The sequence below is a fragment of the Polyodon spathula genome, chromosome 25 (genome assembly GCF_017654505.1).
Source record: "Polyodon spathula isolate WHYD16114869_AA chromosome 25, ASM1765450v1, whole genome shotgun sequence".
NCBI classification, from domain to species: Eukaryota; Metazoa; Chordata; class Actinopteri; order Acipenseriformes; family Polyodontidae; genus Polyodon; species Polyodon spathula.
The window spans coordinates 12374553-12393443 of NC_054558.1; the positions used below are offsets into that span (position 1 = coordinate 12374553).

The 18891-nt window shown below is 41.4% G+C and overlaps 1 gene segment (V, D, J or C); it reads left to right on the forward strand.

Annotated features, from left to right (window-relative positions):
- The first annotated feature begins 1050 nt into the window (after window positions 1-1050).
- LOC121300217 lies at window positions 1051-18651 on the forward strand. The segment is given in 3 exon segments: window positions 1051-1126; window positions 12148-12318; window positions 18509-18651. Coding segments are annotated over 3 exon segments (390 nt in total).
- Window positions 18652-18891: the final 240 nt, after the last annotated feature.

Sequence of the window (18891 nt, forward strand, 5' to 3'; positions counted from 1 at the left end):
AGGCCAGCTTCTTGGGCTCCTGCAGTGTGCAGCAGAGACTCTGCTGTTCTGGAGGAGGAGCGCACCAATTCCAGGAAGTCCTGGCACAAAGGGAGGGCCTTGCTGTGGTTGACCTTTTTTTCTGGAGGAAGCTGTTCCCCTTTCCTTCCTGTTCTGCTGGCCAGGGAATGTCTGTGGATGCAGCTGCATGCTGCATTAGTGCCCGGAACTCTTCCCTCTGTGATACATGCAGCAGGGACGGCAAGGAGCCCTCCGCTGTGACCTGACCAATGGAGACGTCCGATCTCGACGCCATGAAGGACAGCTGACTTGGGCTAGGAGGTCTAAGTAGTGGGGATGGGGAACGAGACTGTGGAAGTTGGGGCAATCCGGTTGTATGAGGCAGCCTGCCCTGCGATTTTAGTAGGGTCTCTAGCATGGTCTGCTGAGCACTTACAGTCTCTGCTAGCTCCGAAAAGCGCCACTTGGATGAGCTTGGGTGCCTCCAGGCGACTCCGATGGGGATCATCTGTGCCTGCCGCCTTGTGACCATCGGCAGTGACCATCTCGCCTCCCCATAGAGGTGACTGTGCCTCCCTACCAGTGCTGGGGAAGGGGAGGGTGACACAGATGTGTGGGAGAGGTCTTTAGTCACTGTAGCAGGGGTAGTCCTAGAGGACCTCTGCGGAGGGCCTTGGACCACTGACCTCATTCTCCCTTCAATCGGGGAGAGAGACTCTGCTGGGGATAGAGCTGCTCTCCTGAGCTTAGTTCGTTTAGAGAACTGTCTGCATGGAGAGCAGTCCATCTTACCTGCCTGTGCTTTGGCCGGATGGTCTTGCCCTAAGCATCTGGTGCAAGACCGGAATCAGTGTCGAGAGAGCGTTATCGGTGCCGAGTCAATCGACGCCGAGGACGGTGCCAGACTGCAGTGCACTTGGTGCCGGGCTGTAGACGGCTTCGAAGCTATTCACCGGTGCCAAATCAGTCAGTGCCGGATTCGGCACTGAGGAGGGCGCTGTCGGTGCCGAGTGGTCGGTGCCGAGTGAAACAGTTCTGAGGTCGGTACCGATGGTAGGCGCGGTCGGTGCCGGGCTGTTGGTGGTGCCGACGATGTTTACACTGGTGCTGAGTCAATCGGGGCCGGGTAGGTGCTGTTTTCTCAAGCCTGAAGGTCCGCGGGAAAACCGCAGTCGATGTCGAGGTATGCAGCCGATTCAGTCAGCGTGGTCACCGAGGGAAAGCGCAGCCGTGCTAGGTGAGCCCGAGGCTTGAGAGGCAAGGCTAGGCCCAAGCTGTTTTTTTTTTTTTATGGTCGCTGTAGCTGATTAAATTGGCATAGAGGACGACGCTGCGAGCCCGAACAGCGAGCACCAGAACAGCTCTCCACACCGTATCTGAAAACTACATGAAGCCTTGTGCAGTGAAAAGAGAGTAATGGCTGCTTACCAATCTCCCAAAGAGGGATCAAAACAGCTCTTGTCAGTAAACTGATGCAAGAATTATGTAGTAGCACTCTCAAAAACTCTTGAAAGCGTGATTCTACCGTGGAAAAATTAAATTTAACGGTAAAAAAAACGACAAATCAGCCAAATTCGGGCAAAGAAAGCACAAAGCAATCTGTGACCTGTCTCAGTGAAGTGAGAGAGAAAACGGCGATATGCTACTGTGAGGACATCCTTCTTCAGCATGAGGTGGGAGGGACTTCCCTCTCACAGCAGGGCCCTGATAGGGCAGCTTTTTTATATATGCTCAGTGATTAGCGGTCAGAGAGAGCTCTTCCCATTCGGTAATGGTTGTCATTCCATTGAAAGGGAACTATGGTACATTAATTATCAATAACATTTCTTTGTATATTTCAAAAAAATGTGGGTGTATACAAACACAGTTCATAAAGGGGCTGATGTAGGGATACATGCAAAGTGATGTGCGGCTGCAAAACACCCATATTGCAGACAAAATGATATTGAAATGTATTCAAATGAAGAAAAGAGTATGAAATTGGACGGGGATCTGGAATACTAAGCGAGCGCAAACATTATAATGAGATGTAAGAATCTTGCAAACCAGTAGAAGTGAGTAATTAAGAGCTGTATAAAAGCACACACCTGCAGAGACCTGTCACTGGCTCAGGACGGCTGCTGTTTGCATTTCCTGATGTGGCGACGCTTGGCTCTTGTTGAGGACAAGCAGGAAAATCTTCAGAGATGAACAAGAGAGAGAAGACCCGCATATTCAAACCAGAGTCGCTTTGTTTGGGATGCCGGAGGATGCGGTGGCATTATCATCTCTACAGGTCATTCTAGATCTAATAGCTGAATTTCACCTTTTCATCACCTGGTTGACTGTTCTCCTGGTAACACCGACAGCATTGTCTCTCTCTACTATAGAGGACCTATATGACCTCTTAAGTAGCATAACTAATGTTGGCTGAGGCTTTTCCAAATAACTCAATTTCATGCTGAGTGACCTCAGCTGTAAGATCACCTTTTTCTCAGAAAACTTTTTCTTTTCTTTTCCATGTGCCAAGAGGACTTTGCTGCTCTTCCTCTGACATAGTTTTTTTGTTTGGTTTGATTTTCTTGCTCCACAAACTTCATACAGCACTTACTCCTGTCTGTACTCTGAACTCACCTCACCTATGGGCTGTGTGTGCGGCCGCTAAACAGCCCACTGCGACCCTCATTATCATGATTGCAGATCAGTATTTGTGTGTGTTGAGTAATTTGCATTGCTTAAGAAAGCAATTTGAATGTTGCAGCCGCAATTGTTTGCACTACACTTATCCTTACATTTTTCTTTCTTTCTTTCTATAAATATACAGCATTGTTACCCCACTACCAACCCTGTGTAGACCCAGAAGCTCTATGTTGGTGAGATTATGGACCCTGCAGTACAAAGACCAGCCCAGCAGGAGTCCATAAAATAGTGAATCCATCGCCATGAGATGTTCTTCAAGATTAGAAGGATGTTCGGCACTATCACACTACAGGTATGTTCTAACTATTGATATTCTGTTGCTGACTTTCAGTAGCTTTAAACCAATGCTTCCCTGGGCTCCAGACAGACCAACCAATCAGTGACTTATTCTGACGTGACCTTGTGTCAGGGCTCCACCCACAGCTCAGACTGTCTGTCTGTCAGAAGCATTTCTACTTGTGGATGGAACAATTCAAGAATGAGGAACACGTGTGGAACTTTTCTTCTGCTTTGCTTTTGTCTTGGTGAGTGATATTCACAATCACACTTGAGAAGAAACAGGTTTTCAATTACATTATCAGCCCAGCAGAACAACGCAGTTAAACGAGGCAGTCTTCCCAGCGACAGCGAGTGGAAGCGACAGCGAGTGGGAGAAGTACAGCGTGGAAAAGTACAGAGCAGTTTCGAAGCAGAAAGGAGAAATTGCATCTTGAATTGCTTTAATCAGAAAACAGAGGACATTGGGGAAACACAGCCAGCGTGTGTTTTTCTGATAACAAACAAGCTGAAACTCGGAGCAGCTGATTCAAATTCAGCGCCGTTTTGAGACACGGGCGAGGGGAGGAGCCGACAGCACAGCAGAACAACGCAGTTAAACGAGGCAGTCTTCCCAGCGACAGCGAGTGGAAGCGACAGCGAGTGGGAGAAGTACAGCGTGGAAAAGTACAGAGCAGTTTCGAAGCAGAAAGGAGAAATTGCATCTTGAATTGCTTTAATCAGAAAACAGAGGACATTGGGGAAACACAGCCGCGTGTGTTTTTCTGATAACAAACAAGCTGAAACTCGGAGCAGCTGATTCAAATTCAGCGCCGTTTTGAGACACGGGCGAGGGGAGGAGCCGACAGCACAGCAGAACAACGCAGTTAAACGAGGCAGTCTTCCCAGCGACAGCGAGTGGAAGCGACAGCGAGTGGGAGAAGTACAGCGTGGAAAAGTACAGAGCAGTTTCGAAGCAGAAAGGAGAAATTGCATCTTGAATTGCTTTAATCAGAAAACAGAGGACATTGGGGAAACACAGCCGCGTGTGTTTTTCTGATAACAAACAAGCTGAAACTCGGAGCAGCTGATTCAAATTCAGCGCCGTTTTGAGACACGGGCGAGGGGAGGAGCCGACAGCACAGCAGAACAACGCAGTTAAACGAGGCAGTCTTCCCAGCGACAGCGAGTGGAAGCGACAGCGAGTGGGAGAAGTACAGCGTGGAAAAGTACAGAGCAGTTTCGAAGCAGTTTGAAAGCAGGTTGACGGCTGCAGAAGAAACTAAACTTCAAAAAAAAAAAAAAACAAACCCTCAACATGGTCTTCAAGCCAGTAATCTGTGACACCTGCTTGATGTGGGAAATCCGAGAAAACCCAGCGGAGCTAAACCAAGTGTGCGTAAAGTGCCGCGCGATCCAGGATTTGCATAAACTAGTAAGTATGCTAGAAATGGAGCTGGAAGAAGTGAGACAGCAACAAGATCTTGAGGAACTGGCACACCCACAATTCATGGAAGTCTGCATCACCCCTAACAGACTGAAAGCCACCAGGGAGATAGAAGGTCAGAACAGCTGGGTTCAGGTAGGCAGAAGCAGGGAAAAAAAGAAACTTCGTCAAACACAACCACCAGAAATCAAAACAACCAACAGATTTGAGTCACTTCAGAATTTTGATGAGCAGAACAAACAACAAGAGAATGAAAGGAACAACATCCAGGACCCCATTGACAGTGGTGACCAGACAGCAAAAAGAAGGGAGGTCATGATTGTTGGGGACTCCATATTGAGAAACACAGCAAGTTCAGTTCGCAGTTTGGACCCCCTTACTACAACAGTGTGCTGCCTTCCGGGAGCCTCGGTCAAGCACATCACTGAAAACGTGGACAGGCTCCTAGAACGAACAGGAGACGACCCGGTAGTAGTCGTCCACATCGGTACAAACAACATTGGAAGAGACAGACCAAAATCCCTGCAAAACAAATTCAGAGAGCTAGGAAGGAAATTAAAAGAGAAAACCAAAACTGTGGTATTTTCTGGTATACTACCCGCACCTTGCAAAGGACCATATGGACAGCTGGAAATAATAAATCAAAACCAATGGTTGAAGACGTGGTGCACACGGGAAGGCTTCACCTATCTTGATCATTGGACCACATTCTACAACGAGGACTATCTGTATAGACGGGATGGACTGCATTTAAATAACAAGGGAACTAGTCTACTTGGAGAAAAGATCCTCGAGCAGGTTCGGAAGCATTTAAACTAGAAAGGAAGGGGGGAGAAATCAACAAAAAAAACAGAAGGGAGACTGCATCAAAACAAGAACAACAACTCAGGTAAGACAACCATTAAATGTGTTTATCTAAATGCTAGAAGTATCAGAAACAAAATTCTAGAACTTGAAGCTACTGCACTAACAGGTAACTATGATGTGATAGGTGTTACAGAAACGTGGTTATCTGAGAGTGATGGGGACGAATATAATATTTGTGGGTATACACTGTATAGGAAAGACAGGCAGGACAGAAGAGGAGGAGGGGTAGCGCTATACATAAGAAACAGTCTTGAAGCCCAGGTGTTAAACCTGGACAAAGAAAATAAAACCGAATCAATATGGGTCAGAATAACAGACAAAAATTCAAAAGGCATAATAATAGGAGCATGCTATAGACCGCCAGATTCAGACGGTGAGCACAATAATCTGTTATACAATGACATTAGAAATGTGTGTAGCAAAGGAGAAGCCATACTAATGGGGGATTTCAACTTCCCCCAAATAAAATGGGAAAACCCGGTGGGTAGCGCGAAGGACGAAATAGAAATGGTGGAAATGACAAATGACTGCTTCCTAACACAATTTGTCAAGGCACCCACTAGAGGGGAGGCATGCCTTGATTTAGTCTTTTCAAATAACGAAGATAGAATAACTAAAACAGAGGTCAGAGAACCACTGGCAAACTCAGACCACAACATGGTCTCATTTGAAGTGTTTTTTAAATCCTCAAAAGTAAAGACTAAAGCTAAGGTTTACAATTTTAGAAAAGCAAACTATGAAGGCATGAAACAGAGACTAACAGAAGTAGATTGGAGTAAAATAGAGAAAACACCCACAGAAGAAGGATGGTTGTTCTTCAAAAACGTAGTACTAGAGGCGCAAAACAATTATATCCCTAAAGTAGACAAATCTAAATGTAAAACTAAATTGCCAAAATGGTTTAATAGATCAATTAAAAAAAATATTCAGCGAAAAAAGGCACTTTACAGAGCATTAAAAAAGGACCAAAAAGAAAGTACACAGAAAGAGTACACAGAACTGCAAATGCAAGTCAAAAAGGAAGTTAGAAAGGCCAAGAGAGAAATAGAAATGAACATTGCTAAGGGAGCTAAAACCAATTCCAAAATGTTTTTCCAATATTACAACAGCAAGAGAACATTCAAAGAGGAGATTAAATGTTTAAGAGATACAAATGGCAAAATCGTAGAGGAAGAAAAAAAAATAGCAAATATGTTAAATGATTACTTTTCACAAGTTTTTACAAAGGAAGATACTGACAACATGCCCCACATGTCATCCAGTTCCTATCCAGTTTTAAATAACTTTAGCATAACTGAGGCAGAAGTGTTAAAGGGACTAGGAGCTCTTAAAATAAACAAATCCCCTGGGCCGGATGAGATCCTCCCAGTAGTACTCAAAGAAATGAAAGAAGTAATTTACAAACCGCTAACCAAGATCATGCAGCAGTCTCTTGACACAGGGGTGGTACCGACAGACTGGAAAATTGCAAACGTAATACCGATCCACAAAAAGGGAAACAAAACTGAACCAGGTAACTACAGACCAGTAAGCCTGACTTCTATTATATGCAAACTTATGGAAACTATAATAAGAGCCAAAATGGAAAATTACCTATATGGTAACAGGGTACTGGGAGACAGTCAACATGGTTTTAGGAAAGGGAGATCGTGCCTAACTAACTTGCTTGATTTTTTTGAGGATGCAACATCGATAATGGATAATTGCAAAGCATATGACATGGTTTATTTAGATTTCCAGAAAGCTTTTGACAAAGTCCCGCACAAAAGATTAATTCTCAAACTGAACGCAGTTGGGATTCAAGGAAACACATGTACATGGATTAGGGAGTGGTTAACATGTAGAAAACAGAAAGTACTGATTAGAGGAAAAACCTCAGAATGGAGTGTGGTAACCAGCGGTGTACCACAGGGATCAGTATTAGGTCCTCTGCTATTCCTAATCTACATTAATGATTTAGATTCTGGTATAGTAAGCAAACTTGTTAAATTTGCAGACGACACAAAAGTAGGAGGAGTGGCAAACACTGTTGCAGCAGCAAAGGTCATTCAAAATGATCTAGACAAGATTCAGAACTGGGCAGATACATGGCAAATGACATTTAATAGAGAAAAGTGTAAGGTACTGCACGCAGGAAATAAAAATGTACATTATAAATATCATATGGGAGATATTGAAATTGGAGAAGGAATCTATGAAAAAGACCTAGGAGTTTTTGTTGACTCAGAAATGTCTTCATCTAGGCAATGTGGGGAAGCTATAAAAAAGGCTAACAAGATACTCGGATACATTGTGAAAAGTGTTGAATTTAAATCAAGGGAAGTAATGTTAAAACTGTACAATGCACTTGTAAGACCTCATCTTGAATATTGTGTTCAGTTCTGGTCACCTCGCTATAAAAAAGATATTGCTGCTCTAGAAAGAGTGCAAAGAAGAGCGACCAGAATTATTCCGGGCTTAAAAGGCATGTCATATGCAGACAGGCTAAAAGAATTGAATCTGTTCAGTCTTGAACAAAGAAGACTACGTGGCGACCTAATTCAAGCATTCAAAATTCTAAAAGGTATTGACAGTGTCGACCCAAGGGACTTTTTCAGCCTGAAAAAAGAAACAAGGACCAGGGGTCACAAATGGAGTTTAGAAAAAGGGGCATTCAGAACAGAAAATAGGAGACACTTTTTTACACAGAGAATTGTGAGGGTCTGGAATCAACTCCCCAGTAATGTTGTTGAAGCTGACACCCTGGGATCCTTCAAGAAGCTGCTTGATGAGATTTTGGGATCAATAAGCTACTAACAACCAAACGAGCAAGATGGGCCGAATGGCCTCCTCTCGTTTGTAAACTTTCTTATGTTCTTATGTTCTTACATTATCATTCATGAACAAAGTAATAATGATATCATCTTGTTATCTTACAGTTGTCTAGGGAAGTTTCCAGATTCATCAGACTCCACATGTTTATTCAACTGAAGGAGGGAGCGCTGAAATGAATTGCAATCACAGTGTTTCTAACTACAACAGCATGCAGTGGTATAAACAGCAACATGATCAAAGTCCTGGCATCATACTGTCTGCTTACATTACAACTGAAACCTCGGGACGATTCACCATGACTGTGAATAAAGAGAAGCTCTCCAGCACTCTGCCCATCAGTGCTGTTGAGCTGCTCGATTGTGAAGCTGTGTAATATTGTGCAGTGAGAGCACAGTGAGAGAGGGAGTGGAGACACCTGCACAATATTCTGCTCTCAGGGGCAGCACCACTCAGCTGCACATGTGCTTTATGTTTTATAATGTAACTTTGGGGCAGGATCTTGACATTGAAAATGATGTTTTACCAGCAGGTGGTGCAATGTGATTAAGATTAAACACCATTGCCCAGCAGATACTGCAGGAGGCACAATTACACTCATCTTGCAACTACATGTAAATGCTGCACAACACCTGCATCACACTAACTGGCCTGTGTCTAAACTCACAAACCTTAGTGCTGAAACTGCACCTTGCCTTAGGGCATTGGCATTGTACCATACATGATATATACCAGTGTAGTGACATCTGTGCCATTAAATGAGATGCAGTAAGATGCCCTTGATTTTGATGTCAATCGTTCCATGCTGAAAGCATTGCAGATTCACAATCCCCACAATGATCAGCTTAAGCTTTAACAAGCGAGGTGGTTACTTTGTTACCAGAAAATGTCACAGCACTTCTTATTTAAAGAACAGGAGATAGCTGTGACAAACACCACTGTGAATGAATGCACATGATCTCATGGGTAGACTGGTAAGAGAAAGGTGTGTATTGATCCACTTGTGTTTCTCTCTTCAAATTAACATGCTGGATTACTACAATGACAAGATTGAAATGTATCATTCTGTGTTTGATTTTATCAGGTGTGAACTCCAAGAAGCCATGATCATCATTTTGCTTGTTAGTTTGTCTGTGTGTTTCTAATTTGTTTATCTGTGTTCTTTATTTTGTGTTATTTTGATTCAGGTGCGCACAGTGAAGACCAGGTGACTCAAAGCCCTGATTCACAGTGAGTGTCAGAAGGACAAACAAGATCTCAATCAGGGTTTAAAATATTCAAATAAAGCCACAAGACTTGGTTAAAATATGGAGGTGATTCAGGGAAATATAAACCAGCAGTATACACCTCATCTAAAACTGGCTCCCTGACAATACAGCCTTCAGTGCCTGATTCTGCCATCTACTACTATGCAATAGAACCAGCACAGTGATACAAAGCAGCACCCGACCCATACAAAAGCCTTGGAGTGTAGAGAGGCTGGTGACTACAATGCTGATGGCATTTCCAGTGACAGCTTTTCTGTGTAGAAGGGTAACTGCAGTGCACATTATAATGTGGTGAGTGCTGGAATTCCTTTCTTACTGAAGTTCTCGGAAGGTTGATTGAAAAGTGGGTAGGCTTGCTGTCAGCCAATGAAACATGAATTGAAGTCTGTCAGTTACAACACATCTCTATGTGAGTCTTTTGAGAATATGAGAAGCACAGCACACAGATAATGTGCAGATGATAACATGGCATACAAGTCTTTGATTTTTGGAGTCATGATCACCTATTTATTTTGTAAGTTTTATTGTCAGGCTTGATGGTTTTTGTCTATCTATCTATATGTCATGTAATTATCTATCTATCTATCTATCTATCTATCTATCTATCTATCTATCTATCTAAAATTAACTAATCATTTCTAAATCTTCTTTTCAGACATTTCTACAGGAAACCAGGTCACTCAAATTGACCCGTCCATTTTAAAGAGTGAAGATGAAACAGCAGAATTGAAATGCTCCTTCAGCACCAGCAGCTCCTCATACTGGCTCCACTGGTATCGGCAGTATTCTGGGGAGCCTCTCCAGTTTATACTCTTTGAGGGGTCTAGTAGTCACACTGCAGATTTTGCTAAAGATCGATTCTCATCCTCTGTAGACAAAAGCAGAGGTGTCACAACTTTAACTATCTCCAGGATTATCCTCAGAGACAGTGCCCTGTATTACTGTGCATTGGAAGTGCACAGTGATTCAGCTGATGGGATAGCTGTACAAAAACCTGCTAGAAATTGCGAGAGAGCAATTCTGCTGAAAGTGTCTCTAAACAAGATGGTAAGCACAGACATGCAGCGCAGACTTTTCCTTTGTTACACTCCACATGTTTTCTATGAGCTTTCTCTTGATTATTCTGTGAATTAGCTTATCTGTTCTGAGTATGGCTATAACAAGAAATATAAACCATATGAACTATATGTGTAACAATAAAAACAGCTAGGCCTTTGTATTACTAATCCCAAAGAATGAATGCTACACTGAAACACAGTTTCCTTGATTCGCTTCAATGACAAGATTTTTAACACAAAAACATAATTTGAGCAAACTGTGCGTTGTTAGAATTATAGCTGAACAGCATCACCCCAAAAGGATGATCTGAGACAAAGATGATAACATGAGCTCAGAAAATATGAACATCTTTAGGACCTGAATTTGTGAGTGAAGGTTTGGGAGAGAAGGTTCCAAAGCACTATAAACACTGCAGTACATATTGTAGTATATTACACGAAACTACAGAGCATGTTTTATATAGGCATGTGTAAACAATTCAACTGGAATCTTTCCATCAGTGGCAAAAGCCATTTCTGTACCCTCTGGGTCTGTAGAAGTTGACTTCTTCCAGGACTGCAGGTAGCTTCTTATATCTGTGTATCTTACTTTCTGAACTGTATTGCAACTTCACCAAGTGGCCACTGAACTGAAAAGCGGCACCATTCTATACTATCCTCATATAAACATTAAACTACAATGGATACGAGAATTTGCTTCTTCATTGCATTCATTACCCTTCCAGCTATTTTCAATTCGTTCATTCATTCATTCTTCTTCTTCTTCTTCTTCTTCTTCTTCTTCTTCTTCTTCTTCTTCTTCTTCTAACAACACTAAATGGTTTCTTTTGAATGTGTTGTCAATGTTCAGCCATGACAAGCTGCTCCTATACTGCAAGTAGTGAATGCGTTGATCTCTACTGGTATCAGCAGAACTCAAACCTAGCCCCAGAATAGACACTGTTTAAAGGAACCTGCTCATGAGGTATACCTGGTGATACTGAAGACTTTGCCAAAAGATGGTTTACTACAAATGACATAGACACTGATTGATGTTAATGTGTATATGCACAATATAAGCATTTTAAAATACCCATACAGCAATATTAATACCTGGACAATCAATTTTAAGTTAAGAAAGCAAGATATTCTTTTGTGTTTGTCGATTGTGTTTGATGATCCCCAGCCTCATTGCTCCTACACAGCACTTTGTAATAATCAATATTCTCAGATAGGATAGACAGCTGCTTCAATTGCCTATTGAACCTGCCCAGGATTCGATACAATGTTATAGCAGAACTCTCACGGAAGGGCTGAAGGAGGCATGTCTCCCAGGAATAAGAAACACAGAGAAAAGAAGAACATAAAGAAAATGCTTCCAGATAATAGAGAATTCAAGCTTTTTATATTTGTGTCTCATAGAGTCTGTGAAACACATACTACAGCCTCTACACACAGCAGCTGTATTGAAATCTTTTTATTCAAGTGTTTGCTCATTGGCTTAAAAACATGTGACATTTGAAAGCGCTAATTTAACAGAGTGGCACCAGCAGCAGAATAACAATCTCCACACAGATATTACCCTTCAATCCTGTCCTCATACAAACAGTGAACTACAATAGAACAAATAATAGGAATCTTCATTGCATGCACTACCCTTCCAGGTATTTCCAGGTATTTACAATTACATCTTAAATTTATTTATTATTATTATTATTATTATTATTATTATTATTATTATTACTGACTGTTTTGTATTTTCATTGTTCTCCTCAATTTTCAGTCATGACAAGAGTTGATTCCATAAGTCCTCAGCAGACAGTAGAGTCTGGTACAGAAGGAGAGTCAGTAATGCTCAGCTGCTCTTATACTGCAAGTAGCAACAACGTTGTTCTCTACTGGTATCAGCAGAACTCAAACCGAGCCCAGGAATACATATTGCTTAAAGGAGCTGGTTCACTGAGTAGCTATTCCCACACTGCAGACTTTGCTAAAAGCTGGTTCACTTCTACAGCAGACAGCTCTTCTACTACAATCACCATTTCCAAACTTGCTCTGAGCGACACAGCAATCTATCACTGTGCTCTTAGGGCAGCATAGTCTGAAAACTCATTGGGATGCTGTACAAAAACTCAGTTAGCACTAATTGGCAAAGGCCCATGACCTGGTAGAAGATGAAAGAAAGATGTGTTGAACTGCTTCCACACACTATCATTGGCATGAGTCCATTATAAAGGAAGTGGTTTCAGTGCAGGCAAACTGTTTGCATTTTTATTCACTTTCGTCGCTGCACTCTTTGGAAGTGTGTTCCCTGTTCATAGAACTGGAATAAGAGAGCAGGTTATGGTGAACCACAATGAACAATATAATATAATAAACATGTGTTTGATACAGAACTTCATTAATGTATCAAAGTGCTTTGAAGGCACCGGATGTGAAGACTCCACTGAACACACCCCTGAGCTGAACACTCTGCAAATGCTCCACCTCAATCATTCCCTGACTTGTGATCTTCTGAGAATAACAAGAACAAGAAACCATATATCATGGCTTATCCCATCACAATGGATCCACACCAATAGAATGTGCTGTACCAGTAAATAAAGAGAACAAACACTGCAATCTTATTGCAATACTGATGATTTTTTCTTCAGTTATTTTTCTGCTGTAGTGCAGGGGTTGTTTTTGTGGAAGTTATTTTGTCAAGTTATTTTTTCTTCACTCTTCATTCAACCAATCAGCATGCTATACCGTCTCTGACACTTCACTTTGAAGACAATCACAGTGACATTGAAGGGAATGCAGAGGTGCCTGTGCAGTATGTGATATTGAGAGTAGATATGTGGAGGAACAATACACCAAGTTTAATTTCATGTGCAGTGGTTCTTATGCATTACAACATACACATTATTGTTCTTACTGGCTCTGTAGCTGTGCTGTTTCATTGTTGGTTGATATGAGTCACAGAATGAAATTGTGGTTACTTTAATTAAGGGTGAACTGTTTGACAAATGTCTATACTGCCCTCTTGTGGACATGACTATGTTGGCAGCCTCATCTTTCTATATATTGTACTGTATATTACTGGGTAACAGCAAACGCAGCCATTGCAACATGTAATGTTAGGCTTAAGATACAACTGAATAATACAACACCAGACCAAAACTTAATGAAACAGGTGAATGAATAAACCTGCTCATTATTAACTGCTCAGAGTTCATAGTTCTGTAGAGCTGAATAACTGAGTTTATTATTTATTATTATTATTATTATTATTATTATTATTATTATTATTATTTTAAAATCACATATATATTACCTTTTTTGTTGTTGATGTACTAACATGGATTATCCTATTCTACACAGTATATATTATTAAAATATATAGAACTGGATTTATATAGAAATAACCCATGACAGGTTGTGCAGTAAGACAATTCTTACCGCATGCCCTGGGTGTGTTGTGAGTTGTGCCTTCAACCACCTAGGAAGTGTGGTAAGAATTGTCTTACTGCACACCCTGGAGTTGGTTATTTCACTTATAAAATGGCTACTAATTAATAATAATAATAATAATAATAATAATAATAATAATAATAATAATAATAATAATAATAATAATAATAATAATAAAATTACACAAACTGGCTTTTTAAAAGAAAACAAGTAAGGAAATTTATTATTTATCATTCCACTGAGAAAAAAATAGCCCCTGAAGACTGTTTCATTGTAACATATATTTTGATTTAATAATTTATTTATTTATTGCCATAAACATTACATTGAACATTGCCATTTATCGTAATATTTTCAATATTTGGAAATTGAAAGCATACTGATTTCCCACATCTCAGGGATGATTCATGAAACAGCCAAACAATGCACTGCACTGGCACTCGAGGGAGGGGAAATGACCCTACTCGGGTTTTGCGGTCTTCAAGAGAAGCTGACCAATAATCTCTGAGGCTGTTTTCACACCGATGCCGGTAACCGGCATAATTTCCCGAGATTGGAAACCAGCATTAGATGATATGTGGACTAAACGACTTCCGTGTCAGTTTGCGCAGTCCTTACCGTTCGCGGCGAGAACAATAGAATTCTATTCCGAACCCGACCTTGTTTAAAAGCCCCATATAGATATTACATGCTGAGTGAGACTTGCGCGGTGATTTCTCAGATGGCTTTTGAAGTGTTACTGCTACTGCTTGCCTCGGAGTTTTCTTTGTTCTGTTCTCTGACTAAATAAATACCACAGTATATTTGCCATTTTTCTGCAATACTTAGTGACAGAGGTGGATACAAAAAGAGATTGTTGAGTGATTTAAATGCTGCGTCAATTGTATGTTGACATTTTTACCTACAGAAACACTGTTTGGATATTTTGTACTAATAAGGCATATTAATATTAATAGATCAGGTAAGTAAGTTAATACCGCACCGTCATGTGATCTTGTTCAGCCAATCACAACACTTAATGTATCCCATCCATTTTATAATGAGATAATAACTGTCGACTCGCTCATTTAACCAAATCATCTGCAATAGAATTTAGTTGCACATGTAGTGTTATTTTCAGCCAGTAGGTGGCGGTACTGCACACTATTTTCAGTAAAATCAGGTCAGCCCAGCAAAAGGAGATGAGGCAGCATACACATGCAGTGCACTGAGCATCTCAGTTAGAATAAAAGGTTTAAACAGACGAATACACAGACCCCTCATCGATATCCATCACTGCATTAATTCAATACTGCAGAGTGCCTGCAGACATGGACCTGCTTCTTCTTCTGTGCACACTTCTTGGAATTATAGGTACAATATCTCACTGTACTGCTACATTGTAGGCCTCCTTATAATAATAATTTACAAAATGATAATTCTGACAACACGTTGTTGTGTTGTAGCCTAAAATCACCTCTTGTTCCCGTTCCACAGGTTCCAGTTTTGCAGATCGAGACTCTGTTACACAATGGCCTGCTGCCTTGCATGCACAAGAAGACCAGTCTCTTACAATACACTGCAATTTTACCCATTCAACTTCCAGCAGCATATACCTGCAGTGGTACCGTCAGGACCCGGGAGAGCGAGTCAAATACATTCTCCAGCGGTACAAACTGTCTGGAGGAGCTGAAGATGGGGATAAAGCACCAGGTGTTGAAGATCGATTCTCGGCTTTACTTGACGCGCCGAATAAATACACGTCTTTAAACATCAGCGGGATACAGATGCGAGACTCTGCCGTTTTCTATTGCGCTCTGAGGCCCACAGTGAAGGAGGCAGGCTTGAGCTGCTGACAAAAACGTGTCTGCGGTGTTGATGAAAAAGAGACGCCTGTAGTCTGCTGCTCGATGTGTGACTGTAGCCTCAGCTGTCTGTAAACACTACAAACAAACCATCATGATGTGCCACTTTTTTCATACATAGATAAAAAGGAATACGTTTTTCGAAAAAAACAAACAAGCTGTATATCCGTAACCGAAGTACAAATTAAGAAACACAAGAACGCAAGATGCACAGCAATCACAAAACTGTTATATATGAGCAGTGCTGATGTTGCCAGTAACGATATGCTAATAACAGAAAAGACAACTGATTTGAAAGTCTCGTTTTACTCGTTTAGTTAGCATGACGATTCAGTATCGCAGATAGAGACCAGCGCAGCTCCTTGCTCGGCAGACAACAGGTACAATTGATGTGTTAATCTGGGTGCCGCTAGCGTCATAAACACACAATCATCTTATATAATGTGTTTGTCTGTGTGCCTGCCAGCCTCATAAAGACACACGAATCTTATACAATGTGTTGGTCTATGTGCCGCCAGCCTCCTAACACACAAGCATCTTATAGGACAATGTTGTCGAAGCTGTTTCTTTGGATTTCCTCCTGAAGAAGAGACTGCTAATGTCTTCAAAGCTGGTGTTTGTATGTCACAGTGAGTCTACTCTTCGTATATATTATCTCCATTACTGTACCTTCATTAACTGTCTCTCTCTTAACTAAGCAATTCACAATGGTATCGCCAGTATCCCAGACAGGATTTGGAATACCTGCTGATGAGCTTTGAAATGGGGGCTGTATCTAAAGCTAACGAGGAAGATCACCGAGTCTCAGCGGAGCTTGAGAAAGACAATAAACACGTGTTTCTGAAACTGATAGACACTGAAGTAACAGACTCAGCCGTGTACTACTGCGCCCTGAGTCCCACAGGGACAGAAACCCATCCAGCACTGTACAAAAACTACCTGCCACTGAAACACAAGCAGCTGCTCACAAAGTGATATATTTTATAAGGAGGTGGCGTTGTTGTGTCATGAAACAAACTTTCCTCAAGTCAGGTGGTGTACTCTGAATTTCCAATGCTCTGAATGAGACTCCCCTTTTCTGCAATAAAGCTCCAGCACTGGCACCAGTATTATTGTATGAGTTTTTATCTGTAGCGGCTCCAGCACTGACACCAGTATTATTGTATGAGTTTGTATCTGTAGCAGCTCCAGCACTGACACCAGTATTATTGTATGAGTTTGTATCTGTAGCAGCTCCAGCACTGACACCAGTATTATTGTATGAGTTTGTATCTGTAGCAGGGATGCTATACTTTAACACACATTTCCAAAATCTAGAAAAATAAAGTACAGTGAGCATTGTACCCTACAGTTTCAATGTGACCGCTTTCCTCTGTTATGAATAACTCAGAGCTGACACACCACAGCGAGGGCTGGCTTGTACAATTGCAACACTTTACACATTTACAATTGGAAGTGTCATGATCTCAACCTGGATTCAGCAATCTCAGTCTGATCATGTTTATAGCAATGAAACCTAGATGTGCCAATGCAGAATCTAACTGCATAGAGGTGACTGCTGGACTGGTTTTGACTTCTGCAGCATGTGTGACTCATTTCGAGTAGCAGGGTTCTGGTTTCTCCCAGGGAAGTGCCAGATATTGTGTTGACATGTATTAGAGTCAATGGGGCAGTTTCCATGTGTGTTCTAATTTTACTCGAGACATTGTGCTCGAGCCAAATGAAAAATGACCTTATTCATTACAGTTGCAATTTTCTGCCACAAACCTGATCCACTCGAGATGTTCTCCCATGTAAATAACACCTCCATTGTGAGCAGCTCTGACCACCAGGTGGCACTGTAGTACAGCACTGTGTGTGAATAACAATTCAAAGGTATATTCCATTCAACACATTCTCATGTAATTCTGCACCAGTGAATGCATGCATGACTAACTAGGTCATGCACTTCTCATCAATACCTTCATTCAGAGCTAAAGTAACAGGATTGCTTTAACCCTGTGCTGTGTAAAGATAGCTTAAATGAGTGTCTATATTTTAATTGTATGAACACACGTTAACTGATAACTGGATATGATGTCAGGGTAAAAGCCACTGAAAGCAAATGCAAAGTGTCTCTTAAAGTGTTTATCTGCGAATGAGAGCAGAGCACCAGGAGGAGGAGGAGCATGCATGTGTTCAAACATCGCAGTTATGCAACTCTCATGTGTTGAGGTAGACTTGTACACAGCGAGACTCACATCTCTCATGTGTTGAGGTAGACTTGTACACAGCGAGACTCACAGCTCTCATGTGTTGAGGTAGACTTGTACAGATCGAGACTCACAACTCATGCGTTGAGATAGACTTGTACACAGCGAGACTCACAGCTCTCATGTGTTCAGGTAGACTTGTACAGATCGAGACTCGCAACTCTCAGACTGATAAAACCACACCGGTCCTGCATGCACAGTGAAGATAAAGATGTACTATCTGCTCTTGTTTTTCTTTTTAATATGTGCAGGTATTGTAGATCCTATAATGATATTAACAAATCTTAATACTGAATATCATTATTTATTAAGGTAAATGTGTTGCGGAGCTGATTGGAAAAATATTGAGATCAAATTTAATACAATTAACACATTTCTTTATCCGCTATTATTAATTATCATCACTGCTTTCCTTGCTGCCTCCGACTAGGTTCTGGTCACGAAGAGTCAGTCGATCAGCCTTCAGCAAAAAACTGATTAGTTACACTGGTGAGCCAGTAACACTGAATTGCAGTTACTCCACAAGGGCACATTTCCCGATATATTCTGGGGCGTCCAATTTCCCTACAAAGCTCTGCAGTTTACGCTTCAGAGGGACCCTTCAAACACTGTAGTAAACGAGCCCGGTTTTCAGCTACATTGGATAAGGAATCCAGCAGTGTGCCTTTAACAATATCAGCAGCCCTGGTGAGCGACTCTGCAGTTTACTACTGTGCGCTGAGACCCGCGCTGTGAACAAGCCATTAGCAGGATGAACAGAAACCGTTCATGGGTTTAGGAATAAAGATTTCATGTGAGATTACAAAATGTCACATGTTTCAATTTGTCTCAGTTTTTCGTTAATCATATGGAAAACTACAAAGCGGTAAGTAATTCAATATGTTAATATATATAATTATTCAGCAGGGTTCATTCGACTTTATGAAGCAAATATTGTTCATTCTATAGGGTGATGCAAAGTTTTCTGGCCATAGA